Source organism: Rousettus aegyptiacus, unplaced genomic scaffold, assembly GCF_014176215.1.
Source record: "Rousettus aegyptiacus isolate mRouAeg1 unplaced genomic scaffold, mRouAeg1.p scaffold_m13_p_14, whole genome shotgun sequence".
NCBI lineage: Eukaryota > Metazoa > Chordata > Mammalia > Chiroptera > Pteropodidae > Rousettus > Rousettus aegyptiacus.
Window position 1 is genome coordinate 10,616,923 of NW_023416289.1, and position 15,684 is coordinate 10,632,606.

Consider the following 15,684-nt stretch of genomic DNA (forward strand, 5'->3'; position numbering starts at 1 on the left):
AATGAGTCTTAAGTGTACGATTCAGCAGCATTAATTGCATTCACAACATTGTGCAACCATCACCAGTTTCCAAAACTTTTCAACACCCCAAACAGAAACTCTGGACCCATTAAGCAATACCTCCTCATTCCTCCCTCCCTCCAGGCCCTGTTAACCTCTACGTTTTCTCTCTATGCATTTGCCTTTTCTATATATTTCATGTAAGTGGAATCGTAGTTTTTTTGGTGTGTTTGGTTTATTATTTTACTTAGCATGTTTTCACGGTTTGTTCATGTTGTAGCATGTATCAGAACTTCATTCCTTTTTATAGGTGAATGATATTCCATCGTATGTATATGGCACGTTTTGTATATCCATTCATCTGTCGAAGGACTGTTTCTACCTTTTGGTTATTGTGAATAATGTCACAACGAAAATTGGCGTAAAATGATCCTTTTGAGTCCTTGCATTTAATTGTTTTGGGTATTCGCTTAGAGGTGAAATTGCTGGATCATATGGCAATTGCTTCTTTTCGAGGAACCATCAGACTGTTTTCCACCAGCGGTGTATGAGAATTCTAAATTTTCTACATCCTTGTCAACACTTAATAGATATTTAACTATGGCCATTCTAGTAGGTGTAAAGTGGTGTCTCACTGCAGTTTTAATCCACATTTCCCTAATGACGATTTCTAGTGATGTTGAGCATCTTTTCATTTGCTTATTGGCGATTTGTATATCTCTGGAGAAACGTCTATTCAAATCATTTGGTTATGTTTTACCTGGATTGCCTTTTTGTTGTTGTAGGAGCTGTTTATATGTTCTGGTTATTAAATTATTCAGATATATGATTTGCAACTATTTTCTCCCATTTGGAGATTGTCTTTTCGCTTTCCTGATAGTCTTTTGATGCATACAAGTTTTTAATTTTGATGAAGCCCAATTTGTCAATTTTTTATTTTGTTGCTTACTGTTTTGGAGTCATATCTAAGAATCCGTTGCCAAGTTTTGCTTGGTTCTGAGCTCTAAAACAGTGGTATCATTCTGAAAGTAATCTTCTGAACTTGCAGTTTTCTTTCAAAATTGTGTTCTTCCACAGTTCATTCATTTTCATAGCTGTGTAATATTCCATTTTAGGAACCTACTATATATAATTTACCCATTCCTTTATTAATGGACATTTGTGTTGTTTCCAGTGCCACCATGGATATTCCAAAGTGATTCTTTTATGTGCTCTAAGACCCACTCAGCCTTTTTTTTTTTTAAATGAATAAAGCAATTGAATAGCATTTGGGATACATAGGTGCAGACATTTGACCGAAACATCAAAATTTTCTCCTCTGCCTATCTGGATTAATTACTGGATTATAAAACCATAACTCTGCCACTGAGTACAGTGTATGTCAGTCTGTGATTCAGCTTTAATCATTTTGTACTGATTTCAGGTTGGAGAGCTTTTAAGCAATAGAGAGATGTCAACAGAGAACAGGGGAAATGATTGTGAAAAGGAAACACTTTCTTTAGAGCCCCATCTCAGCCAGGTTGCAGAAGTGTCTATAAGAGATTTGAAATAACTCAAAGTAGGGCTTTTTTCAATGCTGAATATCCTCCAAAACAAAGAGACAAAGATTGACGACGGTTCCTCCCCCAGCCCTGCACAGTGGCTGATTTCGGGAAGTTCTTTGGCAGATACCTGAGGTCATAGTGTGGCCAGGTTTGTAGAACAGCAGGGGGAAACTTAAGCATGAAGCAAGAGCTCAACACTTAACAGGGATGTTTGTGGCTTTGTTACCGGAAAATGTCAGTGACCTTAACAAGGCCAAAGTTGTGTAGACACAGGAATTACAAAATCAAGAAGTGGGTGGGATGTGGAATGAGATATCACAGGCATAAAAGCATCAGCAGGTGGACGCCACAGCACTGTTCTTCCAGAGGCAGAACCGACGATGAGGTGAGTCCACAGACCTGCCCATTCCCCCTCTTCTTTTGTTCTTTATGCGCTCCTTCTTTGCATACATCTTCTATCTACATGACAGGCCAGGTATAGAGGCCTAAAGGAGAGATGTAGAAATATAACAAAAACGGCAAATGGGCTAAATTACAGTGAATTAAAGGGTGTAGTGTTTTAAATTCTCTGCTTTTCTGCATTCAGAAAAGATAATGCTTTCAGATCTTGCTGTCTTTGCAGACCTGACTTACTCTTGAGGAATATCTTTTTCCTTGAGGTATGAAGTTTTCATTTTCATAGATGACAGGAGCTCCCATGGTGGGCTTCCTGGCATTTTGAATATATTTCTTAGGTTTGTTTCTTTTTAAAAAATGTGACACATTTGATTGGCACAATTAAGGCACTTAGATTTTGAAAAAATAAAAAGATTTTTTAAAAATGCTGAAACAGCGAGACTCGAAGCTTACAACCAGTAATCTCTGACTAGTTGACATCTGTCAGTGGAGTGGGATGGTCACGTGGTAGAAGTGGCCTGTGCACTGATGGCCAGTCATGCTTTCAGGAAGCTGGTTATGTTTTGGGTAACCTTCGGGCATTTAGGGGTTTGATATACCATTTCTTGAAGGCAAATGATCATAAAATAAGAGAAACAACTATATATTTCAAAAAATATTAAAAAAAAACCTTTTATGGAAAATTTCAAAAAGTAGAGAGACCAGTATAGTAAACCCCCATGTTACCGTCTTCGAGTTTTCCATTTTACTTGCAGTGTCCTTGTAGCACAGCACTTGAGAGGTGCCTGAGGGAAGGTTCTCTTTGTTGGAGAGCTCGTGATACCAATTTCATGTCTCCTGAATGCTGCCGGAAATGGCAGCCCGCACACCTGGGTGCCTTCCTATCTCTGTGGTTCCTCTCTGAAGCTTATGTAGAATTCCCACAGCATGGAGCTTGTTGAACCTGGGTGTGCTGGGAAGCTGTAAAGAGTGTGTGTGGATAGGTGGGGGGCAGCTTCTTGGTCCTAGCACTTTCACATATCTACTTTTCTGGCTGCCTAATGGGAGGGAGGGAGGGTGTGTGTGTGTGTGTGTGTGTGTGTGTGTGTGTGTGTAGGGAGACCAGCAGTGTATGAGAATTCTACATTTTCTACATCCTTGTCGACACTTAATATGCAGATAGTTAACTGTGGCCACTCTAGTAGGTGTGAAGTGGCGTCTCACTGTAGTTTTGGTCTGCGTTTCCCTAATGCCATTCTCTAGTGATGGTGAGCACCTTTTCGCGTGTGTGTGTATGAGTGCAGGGCGATTCACTTTCTGTCTTCTCTCTGCAGTGCCCTGGGTGCTGTCATCGCCCTCCTGCTCTGCGGGCAGCTGTTCGCAGTGGATACTGGCAATGAGAGCACAGATAATGCAGGTAGGTCTTCGGGTTTGGGCAGGAGCTGTACATCCGGCACTGCTGTGTCTGACCCTATCGGATCTGCACCCTCTTTTCAGGAAGACCCAGATCTCCTCTTCTCATCCTAATCTCTGGTCTTTCAATACCATGAAGAACAGTGTGGAGCCAGTCAGAAATAATGGGACATTGCCATCCCCTTGGCTTCCATTTGGAGTGGAGGGATACTGACATGCAGAGCAGCTTCCTCTCATCTAACTCTCCATAGGCCTCTGGGAGCAATTTCCAAATATTAACCTCCTCTTCCTATTTTTCTTTGCAGATGACAGCTGTCCAAAGCCCCCTGAGATTGAAAATGGCCTTGCGGAGTACTCGGTTCGCTATCGCTGTAAGGCCCACTACAGACTGCGCACTGAAGGAGATGGTAAGAGCTAGACAAGTGTCCCCACAACTTCACCTTCCTGGCACTTCCATGATGAACGGGCCAGGAGTGGGTGGCCAGAAAATTCAAACGTTATCCTTGGATCCAGACTTAGATTCTAATAAGGATTTTGTTACCAGTACCTGTGGCCTTTTGGGAAAATTGACTTTGCTCAGTCCCAAATTTTGCCTTTTGCTAAGGGGAGGTGATGCCACAGAGGCTACTCATCTCAGTGAGATCTACATCTATAAAACAAGATGTGGCGAAACAACAAATGATGGTGATGGTGATGACAATACGTAGTCCTTACTTTAGTGAATACTGTGTTCCTGGCATTGTTCTAAGTGCTTTACATTTATTTGCTCACATAGTCCTCGCAACACGCTCTACAGAAGTGCTATTATTATTTGCTTATGAGGAAATGGAGGCACAGAGAGGTTGAGTAACTTGCCCAAGATCACGTAGCCTGTAAGAGGTAGAGTCAGGATTTGAAGCTTGATTCTGCCCCTGTACTGCCTATGACCACCATGACCGCCATGACCACAGTTCTGTCATGCTGGACTTCACTGGTGCCCCAGTCCTTGGATCCTAGTGCAGTGCTCTTCCCTTCCTCCTCTTCCCCTGCCCCTTCCTAATTTTCCTTCTCCTCTAATTCTCTTTAAATACCTTCTCTCTTCACACTAGGTCTAGATTCAATTTCTCTTTTGGCTCATTTCTTTCCTTTTGTTTCAGGAGTATACACGTTAAACAGTGAGAAGCAGTGGACAAATAAGGCCATTGGAGAGAAACTTCCTGAATGTGAAGCAGGTAGGAAGCCAGGAGCCCTGGGAAGCAGACCAAGGATGGGTGTTGAGGGTCCAGCACTTGGGCAGGCATCCTGGTTGGAACATCATAGAGGCACATCCCTCCTGTGTGGCTTCTATTGAGCATACACAAGCCAAGAGGAGGGACCAGAGAGAACCACAAATGGCCGGGTGGAGAACTGAGCAGTTAGGTGACAACTTCCCAGTAAAATTCTCCATGGATCTTATTCATTTGGATCTACAGGGTACTGACTGAATCTATTGCACCAGAGGATTGTGAGATCCTATGTGTACAGGCAGCCTAGGGTCAAGGGTAAAGCCAGCTCCAGGAAGAAGTAGTCAAGGGAGGACAAAACAAACCCTTAATCCACGGAAGTATGACAGGAGGCTAGAGATGGATTAGGACTTCTGTTTCTTGTTATTAGGAAGAGCTATTGCTCTCTCCTTTGCCCTCTCAGAACAAGAGGATTTTGCCTACCTTCTCTTGCTATTAGTGGTGTGGAACTAACCTGCTTTGTATTAATAGCAGTATCTATAAAATGTGAGTTGTAGCCAATATTGCTACAGATCCTTCTTTATTCAGAGAGAATGAATTAGTATAGCTCCTTGCCCTTACAGTGAATTTCAAAGAACTGTGGACACGTCCTTGCGATAAACTGCTTAAATGAACATACAGTTCATCAGCCAAGGTTTGAAAAACTCAGCATTGTTTCTTTTGTGAGTTAGGAAAGTAGGAAATCAAACTCTTAATGATGGAAACAATTTTTTAAAAAAGGACGATTTCGAACTGTAAACACTGGGAACGAGAGGACAGATGGTAAGGGCAAAGCGTGTAAATATTCCTGGCTCTGAAGACATGAACCAAGATAGTTTAGACAGCGGCGACGGCCAATGCCTTTACCCTTCTCCCAGACCGAGACACTCACGTTTCTGCTGATTTCCTTCTTCTCCCTGACAGTGTGTGGAAAGCCCAAGTTCCCAGTGGATCAGGTCCAACGGATCCTGGGTGGATCAGTGGATGCCAAAGGCAGCTTTCCCTGGCAGGCAAAGATGATCTCACACCATAATCTCACCTCGGGGGCCACACTGATCAATGAACGATGGCTGTTGACCACAGCTAAAAATCTCTTCCTGGGGCATACAGATGATGCAAAAGCAGAAGACATTGCCCCTACTCTAAGACTCTATGTGGGGAAAAATCAGCTTGTGGAGGTTGAGAAGGTGGTTTTCCACCCTGACTTCTCCAAGGTCGACATTGGGCTCATCAAACTCAAACAGAAGGTGCCCGTTGGTGAGAGAGTAATGCCCATTTGCCTACCTTCAAAAGATTATGCGCAAGTGGGGCGCATGGGTTATGTGTCTGGCTGGGGGCGAAACTCCAACTTCAGTTTCACTGAGCTACTGAAGTACGTCATGCTGCCTGTGGCTGACCAAGACAAGTGTGTCATACACTATGAAAAGAGCACAGTGCCCGAAAAGAAGGAACCAAAGAGCCCTGTAGGAGTGCAGCCCATACTGAACGAACACACCTTCTGTGCCGGCATGTCCAAGTACCAGGAAGACACCTGCTATGGCGACGCCGGCAGTGCCTTTGCCGTTCACGACACGGACGACGACACCTGGTATGCGGCTGGGATCCTGAGCTTCGATAAGAGCTGTAGCGTGGCTGAGTATGGTGTGTATGTGAAGGTGCCCTCCATCCTGGACTGGGTTCAGAAAACCGTGGCTGACAGCTAATGCAATGCTGGCTGGAAGCCCTTGCTTGGACGCAAGGTTCCACCGCGGAAGAGGGCAAGCTGGCTGGGAGCGGAGGGGATGAAGCGCGGCGTCAAGCCGATGGTTTCCGGCCCCGCATGGCTGGGTCAATCAATAAAGAACTTTGTTTTGACTCATTTATGTTGTTGTTTTTTTAAGTCTTGGGCCTTTTTAATCCTCATTTATGGTACGGCAGCAGCCAAGTGGCACGGAGTCTACTGGGAGTGTGGCAGAAAACACCCCAGGCCAACCGGAAATCGCTAATGTGATACAAACTGTCCCACTGTGGCCGTCCTACTCAATGAGTGCCTACTGAGACAGGCCTCAGAAAAGTCATTGTTATATTTGTTTTACAGACAAGTGAACAGAGATTCACAGAAGTTAAGTGATTTGCTTAAGGTTACACAGATATTAGTGAAGTTGAACCTTGAACCTAGATCTGTCTGAATACGAACTGCGCCCTGGTGAGGAAAGTGCTAGCTCAAAGTGGGATGAAAACAAGCGTCCTGTACCTTATCATTTGGACTCCAACACACCAGCAATTCAGAAAAGAAAGAAAGATGATACAAAGGCAGGATCTCTGGACTTACTGGGTCCAAATCATAACCTGGCCATAAATTTGCCAATTGACTTAAACTCCCTGCCCATCAGATCCCTGGTCTCTTCTATGAGGAGCTTAAACCAGATAATCTCTAAAGTTCCAACCAGCAATAACATTAGGAAGAATTCTTGCTCCTCCAGGGTCCCCTGGCACAACCTGCCACCACTTGGGCAAGTTACTGCTTTTCTTAAGACCCCATGAGGGCAAATGGTACTGACTTTCCAGAGTGAGAGAAGAGATGCAGAGCGGGAGGGCAGTGGGCCAGGCAGCGTGTGGCCTGTACGGCAGCCGCTGACTTTCTTGCCAACAGAAGCCCAGTTCTGTGCAGGGTGGCGCTGTTACTGCGAGCCTATCCCTTTTGCCCGCTGCTTCCTTTCCCAGCCTTTTCTCCAGGAAGAGATGACCATGCAACCTGGTCCTGACTGATGTGGCATAGAAAGCAGGTGCTTTTGTGTCCTTCGCTGATGAAAAAAGCAGCACAGGAATAAGACAAAAGAAAACTCTTTTACCACCGCCTCCGTTTTCTCCTCTCCCCTTACTTTTATGGTAACCATGATGCACGGAATTGCAGCAGCCATCTAGACCATGAGGTGACCAGCACTGGGAAGAATGAATACGCAGATAATGAGAAAAAGAACCTGGTCCATGATGTTATTGAGCTACTGAGTGAACTCTAGTTCTGCCTGTCCCACTCCCCAGACTTCTATGAATAAAACATCATTGCCTGTCACTGTTAGTTGGATTTTCTGTCACAGCCTAAGTCATACAGTATATGATGTGTGGCAAGTGCTTAGACACCAGCAAAAACTCAAAATGTGCATGAATAAAATTCTATCTTCTTTCCTCCTGAGAGCTTCAGGGAATGTTTCTCCAAAGTCCTGATTAGTTGCTTTCTATTCTGTATGTACCGAGTGCATTTTGTATTGAGTGCATATCGTATGCCTCGACCTATTTTGGATGCTATGTAAACAGGAATAACTCCTGGATGTAGTAAAAAAGGCTTTGAAGAGGAGGGAATGCCTGAAGCTTGAAGGAGACAAAGAGGTACTCTGCAAGGGGGAAGGGCATTTCAGGAGTGGGCCCCAGAGGGAAGAAGGCCCCAGGGCTGGAGATGGCAGTGAGTGTTTGGAGAGCTATACAGAGTGCAGTGTAATAGAAACCCGAGTGGGCGGGCAGGAGATGCTGCTGGGGAGGAAGGCCGAGGAGATAAGTGAATTAAGAAAAGGCCAAAGGTTTTTCTTGTAGTATTTTTCTCCTGAGTGGTGGCCAGAAGAAAACTGGGGTGACATAATCTTCAAGAAAACTTAGTGCTGATGATACTGCCAGAAGAAAAATGTGTAACTATTCCAAGTGGCTTTTTAATGTGTTTGCATGAATTTTCAGTTTCTGGCTATTATCTCTTTCACAGATCTAGAATATAGGTCTAAGTCCTTCACTGACCTACCAGCTTTAACTTGTTGAACATTATCAATGGATCTGGAGGCTTCATGTGAGAACTTTACAAGGAAGGCCAGACTGATGAGAGAATAGTGACGTCAGGTGGCGTTTTACACCATGAGAAGGAGGCCATACTTTAGTACGATAAAAAGGTATATTGGTGACAGGTCAGTGTACTGAAGGCTTAGAGCAGAAAAGAGTTCATTTGGAAGAGCTGCCTGTTTGCAAGTGTTCCGGAACCTTCATCTGGGAGACCCTTAAGAGAGAGACCCTTATCTTTGTGAAATGGAAGCCTCAAACAGCTTGCATTCGACTCCTGGTAAAGGGTAGGTTTCTGCCAAGTGGGAAAAGCCCCTATTCTTTCTAGTCATGAGCCCCTGAAGCACAATTTTGTCTCAGGAAGAGGTGGATCTCTGACTTCTGGGAGAGATCTGTTCCTACCTACTAAGGATAGTTAAATTTTTGTTTAGCTCAAACCGGGTGCTAGATAGTGTTAATTCTTTTATTTTAAACTCAAATTGGGAACTCAAGTCTCACTTCTTGGGCAATTTAATAGTGCAAAACGTTGTAAATTTGCAAACCAAGACACTGTTTTCAAAATCTGAGCCAGAAAGATTCCAAAATAAAACAAACTTGCCTGCTATCAGTAAACAATTATTCACTCTGAGAGAAACTAGGACAATTAGGGCTGGAGATAAGACAGCATGAGGAAAATAAATCTACGAGGAATGGGCGAGCGTGAGGGAGACTGGGGTGTGTATACATACACATCTAGGGAAGAAAATAAGTATTTCTGCTCTCATGGCAACTGACCTTCCATTTTACTTGTGTATCAAATAAACAGTTAAATCAAATTGTATTAGGCAATGTTTAGAATTCAGTATCATGTTAAGGGATAAAGAAAAGCACAATATAAAGAGAAGTCAAAGAAATCATGCTGGGGAAACTGACCACGGCTGACTCGACTGCTCTGCGCGGAGTAAACACTCGGGCTTCCCAGATCATCACAGTCCCGGCGAGGTCTTCTATTTGGGGCTGGTACTTTCTATACAAGTCAAATCTCTGCTCCATGGCACACTCAACACGTTTCCAAAGGACTCCAGAATAAGAGCACAGCTGCGTTCAGGCAGTTTTGAGATATGCCTTTCTCTTCACCTCTGACAGTGGCGAACATGCTAAATGTCTTGATAGAGAAGGTCATATTTGGGAATATTCTGGGGATCGATAGGACTTTGGACAATAAGTTTTCCCCTCATTGCTCCTCGATAAATTACTTCAATCAAATCTATGAAGTCTTGTTTGGTTTTGAAACTTCCCACAAACTTAGTGTGATCTGGAGACCTAAGTAGCATAGAAGAGAAATAACCTTGCTCAGAAATTTTAATAATTGCTTGCTGAAGACCTCCAGGATAAATAAGATGAATAGTAGCTCTATGGCTCTCTTCTTGTCAGGGAGGCTCTAGACACGAGGTCTGACACTGATTCTTCCATTTGCGATTATGAGGCCCATCTGATACATGACTGAAACCAGTGCTGCAGGCCACTGGGATAGTGCGTCGGCCCTATCGTGTGAAAGGCTTCTGCTCAAAATCTATTTTAATCACTTCTCATTATCAAGTAGAATTCCCTGAGTGTTGGTGTGGGCACAGTTTTGTTGTTTTTGACTAGGCGCTGTGCAAAGCTCACTAACTAGTCATAGTCTTCAAGTTCCAGTCACTTCTACTTTTCAGTAGTGGATATTATTATTATTATCTTTTTACTATTTCAAACATTAAGTACGCTTACTGTGTAAATTTTTTTTTTTAGGAAAAATAACCAGTAAGGCCAGAGGCCGCATTTCGGGGGATATCCTAATCACACGTATGGATATATGTGCATTTCTTTCCGTCGCAATAATGGGAATCATATCATATATACTATTTTGTAATGTGCTTTTTTCAACTAACATGAATATCCATGCAGCCAGTTTTTCCCAGTTTTAGGATTATTTTCATTTAGATAAATCCCTGAACATGAAATTGCTGGGTTAAAAATTTCACACGTTTTTAAGGTGTTTAGTATGTAGTGTCATAGACTGCCCTCTAAAAAGATTGCACCAAATTAATACTTACATCAACTGCATTCTAGAATAAATAGCTTTAGAATACTTAAAACATGTAACATTTTACACACTTTCAAACTAACAATGACAAAGTAGGTACACAGATCTAGAAAAGTAAACATCTCAACCGCATTAAGAAATGATAAAAATTCTGGATATATTCAAAGCAAATATTAAGTACTCGGATGCTGATTGAATGGAGTGGAAGGCATTAAAGAGATTTCACATTACTTATTCTTGACAGGCTTTGCTAAAGAATAACTTCAAAATTCTCTGAGTGGCAGGAGACAGGAAACTTGTCAAGAGAGAAGCATGTCTTAGTTTGCTGGAAGGAATGCTTTTTTAATAAATGCAACCTACTAGTCCCAAAAGTTTAAGAATGACATATTTTGTTTAAATGAAATTCCTGGGAAACTTTTAAGAAAATAGTTCTGTATTTTCTAGACTGAAGGATGGGTAATGCCTCATGACCTGTATTATTCTTTCATACTTAAGAAGTTAAAATTTGCCAATCATACCAGAACACTCATTTTGCATCGAGTTTCACGTAAAAAAATTGGAGAGTGTATCAACTAAGGAAACAGTACCAATACAAGATTCATGGGGTCACTATTGCATACAAATTAGTGAGTTACTGAAACTACGTAAAGGAAACTTTTAGACTGCAATAACTTCATATCGACCTAACTTACCCATAATCCACTTTCATATGTTGCCCATTGAAGAAAAACACAGTAGATGGAATATAACTGATGTCAAAATAGTGTGTATAAACTGGAGTTTGGTCCACATCGACCAGATATATAGCAGCCATTTTACTCAAGTCAGAAGACGTCTTAGAAAGCTGCAAACGAGGAAAGAGACGTAGGTTACATTACGAGAGGTAGCTAACATTTCTTCTGTGAAACTTTCTGTTTGAAAAAAATTCCTAGGCCAAGAATCTAGCCTGTTTGAATTCCACATAGATAAAGCATAATATTATCACTCAGAGTCTGAATCATTGTTGGTAGGGTTATGAAAGGGCCCAGGGTAAACTGTGTGAATATATTCCTTCATTTTTTTTTCTATTTCTTATTGTAAAGTTTTTATAAACTATTTAATTTATAAAATCCATACTCACTTAAATAAAAAACACAACTCATGTAAACATGTACTGCACTGAAATTCTCCCAAATCTCTCTCCTTCCAATTCCCTCTCCAAATGATAATTATAAACAAAAAGCAAATACTTACATGGTACTTACGTGCTAACTGTCCTAAGTACTTTATACCTTTAATCCATTTAATCCTTATAACACTCCTACAAGGTGTGCATTATTATACTCTCCATTTCATAGGTGAGGAAACTGAGGCACAGGGAGGTAGTCTGCACCTGGTCACACAGCTAGTAAGTAGTAAGGCTGGGGTTTGAACTCGGGCAGCTTGGCTTCAGAGTGTGTACTCTTGACCTCTTGTGCTCGTCCTCCTCTCTACATCTGAGGGTATAATTCTGTGGCTACTTCCTGCCCCCAGGGTAACATACCACATACTCATACTTAATGAGGATTCTTACATTCCATCCACATAGTGGGTGAGCAATAGAAATGATGAAAGAGAACTTAGTTCTAGGGTCTCTCTCCATGACATAAAGAGACAAGAATTAACCTATTTTGTCCTATACTGCCCACTTTTCTCATCAGAGTGTGAAGATGTGTTGTGAAGTCAGAGATTGTCATTAGGCACACACTGGAGCAGCACACTGGTAAAGCATATTTGCAGGAAAAGATAACAAAGTTCAAATCCCAGCTCCTGTGCCTATGGGAGATCACTTGAAATCGCTAGCATTCCTCTCCTCACTGGGAACAGTAATTGTTAATGTTCCCAATGTTGTGAGCCCCGAGTAAGATGATGTTCACAGAAGCTTGTTAACAATGTTTCTGGTCTTTTATTGCCTTGTTGGTGGAGTGGAGCTTTGACAGCTGCTAGTGGGGAAGGACATCCATGACAGACTGAGTACAGTCCCAGTCACAGATTTAGGGGTTTGGCAGTTAATGAAAGCACGCTAACAAATGAACAGCTATATCTTCAGGCCCTGCCTGTGCCCTTTCATGTACTTTGCATATGTTGCAGTGAGAGTGCATAGGTTTTTAATAAAAACCATTTATTTAAAAGATTCACTTACAATATCATCTAGCTGCAGACAAACAGGATCCTCATCTCTCCCAAATCTGAGAACCAACACCTTCTCTGCAGTGCTTTTTATCGCTTGGTCAACTTCTTTTTTGCTGGTCAGCTTGGGCAATAGGAAGCTCATCTTGAAGAATCCAAATATTAATCCTCACTGTCGGTCCTGAAATAAAGTTGCAGTATTTAAAGGCAGATCAAGTGCATGAGTCCTAATTTTAAAAAAATAATTTAATTTTGGAGTATGTAATATGTATGTTTTTTTCCAGAGGAAAAAAGGATTTCATATGACACAGTATCAAAAAAGTAAAAACAACACACTAAATCCACAAATAGTTGGCAAATAAGTCCACAATTTAAAAAACAACAATATAGAAAGATATACTATGAAACATCTCCACTCCTCTGTCTTCCTTCAATTGGCCTAGTTCCCACTGCCCCTTTCTCCTCACACCAGGTAACATTTTCATTAGTTTCTCATGTATCTTCCAGAGTTTTGTGATGCATTCACTAGAAAATATAAATATGCATTCTTGTTTTCTTATTCTTTTACCCCCCAAAGTAGACTTTTCTACTAGTGTTCAACAGGAAAGAGATGAAATCCTCAAAATTGGTCCTTTGAAGACGCTTCCACTAAGGCAGGGTACAGGAAAACTGGGTTCAGTGCTATATCCTGGGGCTAGTAACAGTGGGATGCTGTTCCTACCTCTAGGCCTGAAGAAGTCACTGGAGGGAGTTTCCAGAACTGTGTGGTGATTTTTGAGTATATAAGGCCACTGTATACAAGGTCAGCTTGCATGCAGTTAAGGGAATCAGCCACTCCCCTCCACCACCTCTGATCTCTACTGGTTGACTCCAACTGGAACCAAATGGTAGGGGAGCTAACGAGGTAAGCAACCTTTTTGGTCCCACAGTAGTCTAGAGGAAGAGCGGCTCTAGAGGGGGCAAATGACAGCCTTCCAGCACACATGATGTCCTTACCCACTTTTCTGAACTTTGCACTTTTTTAAATCTAACATATGAAGATCTTCCCATATTGCTATACATAAAATTTACAATTTCTTTGTCACAGCGGCATACAATTTCATGCACATACCATACTTTTAAAATAGTCACTTTATTGATGAACATCTGTATTATCTGGAATCCTGGTTAAAAGATCCTTGGTGCATATCTTACTAGGTGCACCTCATCACATGGCAAACAGATCAATTAAAAATATGTAAAAACCACACATACGCACACACAAAAACAAATTATAAAATACTGATAGAAAGGGCCTAATCCAACCCCCTATTTTACAGACTAGTTAGCATATAGTTACACTTCCAGCTACAAGAACAAGGACTAGAATCCAGACCACCAAATTTCTAGTCCAACGTTCCTTCTACTTTTGATTAGGAAACTCTTTAATCAAGGAGCTTTATTTTTTGAGTCCATCCACGAGAAATCCATTGAAATACTTGATATTTTGAAGTCATTTCCAAAATTGGCTAATGCAATGAAAAGGGAGTATTTCTTCCTCTACTTTTTGGTGACGAGTCACATTTTAAGATATGAATTAATAGAAATTCATACAGGAAATAAAATTATTCCAGTAATAGATCATAATTTAAATACAGAAGGAGGGGCTTTATCAAATGTGAGTGGCTGAACAAATTATTGATGAAAGTCAAAGATGGGTCTGTCCCACTAGAATTCAAATGAACAGTAACTCCTGTACCTTACTGACAAAGAGGAGGAAGTGAAGGGAGGACAAAGCTGTGGAGGGCGTGGGAAGGAGGAGAGGGAAACTGAGACGACATTTAAGAAAATGTCCACAGAAAAGAACACCAAAAAGAGAAGTTACAAAAAAAGAGGTATAAATGGATAATATATTCAGAAAGTTAAGCTTTACTAGAAGCAAAGAAAAACAAATTAAAAGATATATTTTAAAAAGCTATGAAACTGGCAAAGATTAAGCAATAATGGCAAGAGTGTGAATGAAGGGTTTGCATTCACAGTCCCTGCTGGAATGTAGAGAAATAAAGCTTTTCTTGAAAGAAATACTCTTCAATCAATAATCACAACTAGTTCTGAGAATTAGTTCTTAATAAATAATCAGACATATGCACAATGGATACTTATCACAATTATACTGGTGAAAAACTGGAATAAACTTAAATGGCCATTTAATAGGTGCAATATAGTACCATCTTGCAATGTACTATTATACAGCCACTAAATGTCTAGAGACGAACATTTCAGAAACTGGAAAGTCTTCGTGATAAAGAAAAAAGTTATACTATAGTGTGATCCCACATTCTATATTAGGTACAAAAACCTAACTACAATGCAAAGGTACATATTTAGAAAGAAAAATAACGAATGAATGTCCTACGACACCATCAGTGGCTATGTCTGTGTGAACAGACACGTGATTTTTATTTACATCGGAGTGCAATGCACGTCTTTATTTTTCCAAAACATTCGATATTGTGAACCTTTGAACAACGCAGGGGTTCAGGCGCCTACAACGAGCGCGGTGGAAAATTCACGTACAACTTAAGTCGGCCCGCCACGTACACGTATTCCCAGCCGCGGATCCAAAATACAGCTGACCCGTGAAAAACGCGGGTTCAAACCGAGCGGTCCAACAACCCGCGCTGTTCAAGGGTAACGGATACATTTTTAATGATGTCTGTGGCTGGGCTATTCCTGGCCCAAAACGGCTAGGGAAGACGGTACTTACTTTATTTGTACAAGTCGCCTCCCTCTACTTCAGGACTGTCAGCAACTGGGCTCCTTTTCTAAAAAGTCGGAACGGGCGACTCCTTTCCTCTGCCGGAACCGCCACAGCGCCCCTATTCCAAAAGAACCCGGGGCTGTTGCCTAGCAACCCTCGGGGCCACTAAAAGAGACGGAAACGGAACAAGAAAACGCACAGGCGCAGTAGTCGAACGCGCGGTCGCCCCCGTTCTAAGCCCCCAATAAACAGGAAATTATTCTGGTCAGCGTCCACTTTATCCGGCTTTGACCGGAAGCCTTAGAGTCACTTCCGCCCTTATTAAACATGACCGACTTTTCCCTCCCACCCTCTCAGACTAGA

At 41.8% G+C, this 15,684-nt stretch overlaps 2 protein-coding genes across 2 annotated transcripts; one reads left to right on the forward strand and one right to left on the reverse strand.

Moving 5' to 3' along the window:
• The first annotated feature begins 1,876 nt into the window (after positions 1–1,876).
• On the forward strand, positions 1,877–6,431 carry LOC107511910 (haptoglobin). Its single transcript, XM_016146862.2, has 5 exons — positions 1,877–1,929; positions 3,254–3,336; positions 3,638–3,739; positions 4,469–4,543; positions 5,498–6,431. Exons 1-5 carry the CDS (start codon positions 1,925–1,927, stop codon positions 6,274–6,276), a joined length of 1,044 nt encoding a protein of 347 aa, XP_016002348.2. The 5' UTR covers positions 1,877–1,924; the 3' UTR covers positions 6,277–6,431.
• Positions 6,432–6,618: 187 nt separating this feature from the next.
• On the reverse strand, positions 6,619–15,561 carry TXNL4B (thioredoxin like 4B). The gene is made up of 4 exons (XM_016146863.2): positions 15,328–15,561; positions 12,595–12,762; positions 11,126–11,277; positions 6,619–9,673 (listed from the first exon to the last, which is right to left on the reverse strand). Exons 2-4 carry the CDS (start codon positions 12,724–12,726, stop codon positions 9,508–9,510), a joined length of 450 nt encoding a protein of 149 aa, XP_016002349.1. The 5' UTR covers positions 12,727–12,762; positions 15,328–15,561; the 3' UTR covers positions 6,619–9,507.
• Between the last annotated feature and the right edge of the window lie 123 nt (positions 15,562–15,684).

What these genes read in the sequence shown, in the direction of transcription:
- TXNL4B (XM_016146863.2), bottom strand. Translation starts at nt 12,726, where the DNA reads ATGAGCTTCCTATTGCCCAAGCTGACCAGCAAAAAAGAAGTTGACCAA. An exon ending in GTCTGCAGCTAGATGATATT is followed by an intron (nt 11,278 to 12,594) that starts GTAAGTGAATCT and finishes CCTCGTTTGCAG; the next exon opens with CTTTCTAAGACGTCTTCTGA. An exon ending in CATATGAAAGTGGATTATGG is followed by an intron (nt 9,674 to 11,125) that starts GTAAGTTAGGTC and finishes TATGCTACTTAG; the next exon opens with GTCTCCAGATCACACTAAGT.
- LOC107511910 (XM_016146862.2), top strand. An exon ending in TGAGAGCACAGATAATGCAG is followed by an intron (nt 3,337 to 3,637) that starts GTAGGTCTTCGG and finishes TTTTCTTTGCAG; the next exon opens with ATGACAGCTGTCCAAAGCCC. An exon ending in ACTGCGCACTGAAGGAGATG is followed by an intron (nt 3,740 to 4,468) that starts GTAAGAGCTAGA and finishes CTTTTGTTTCAG; the next exon opens with GAGTATACACGTTAAACAGT.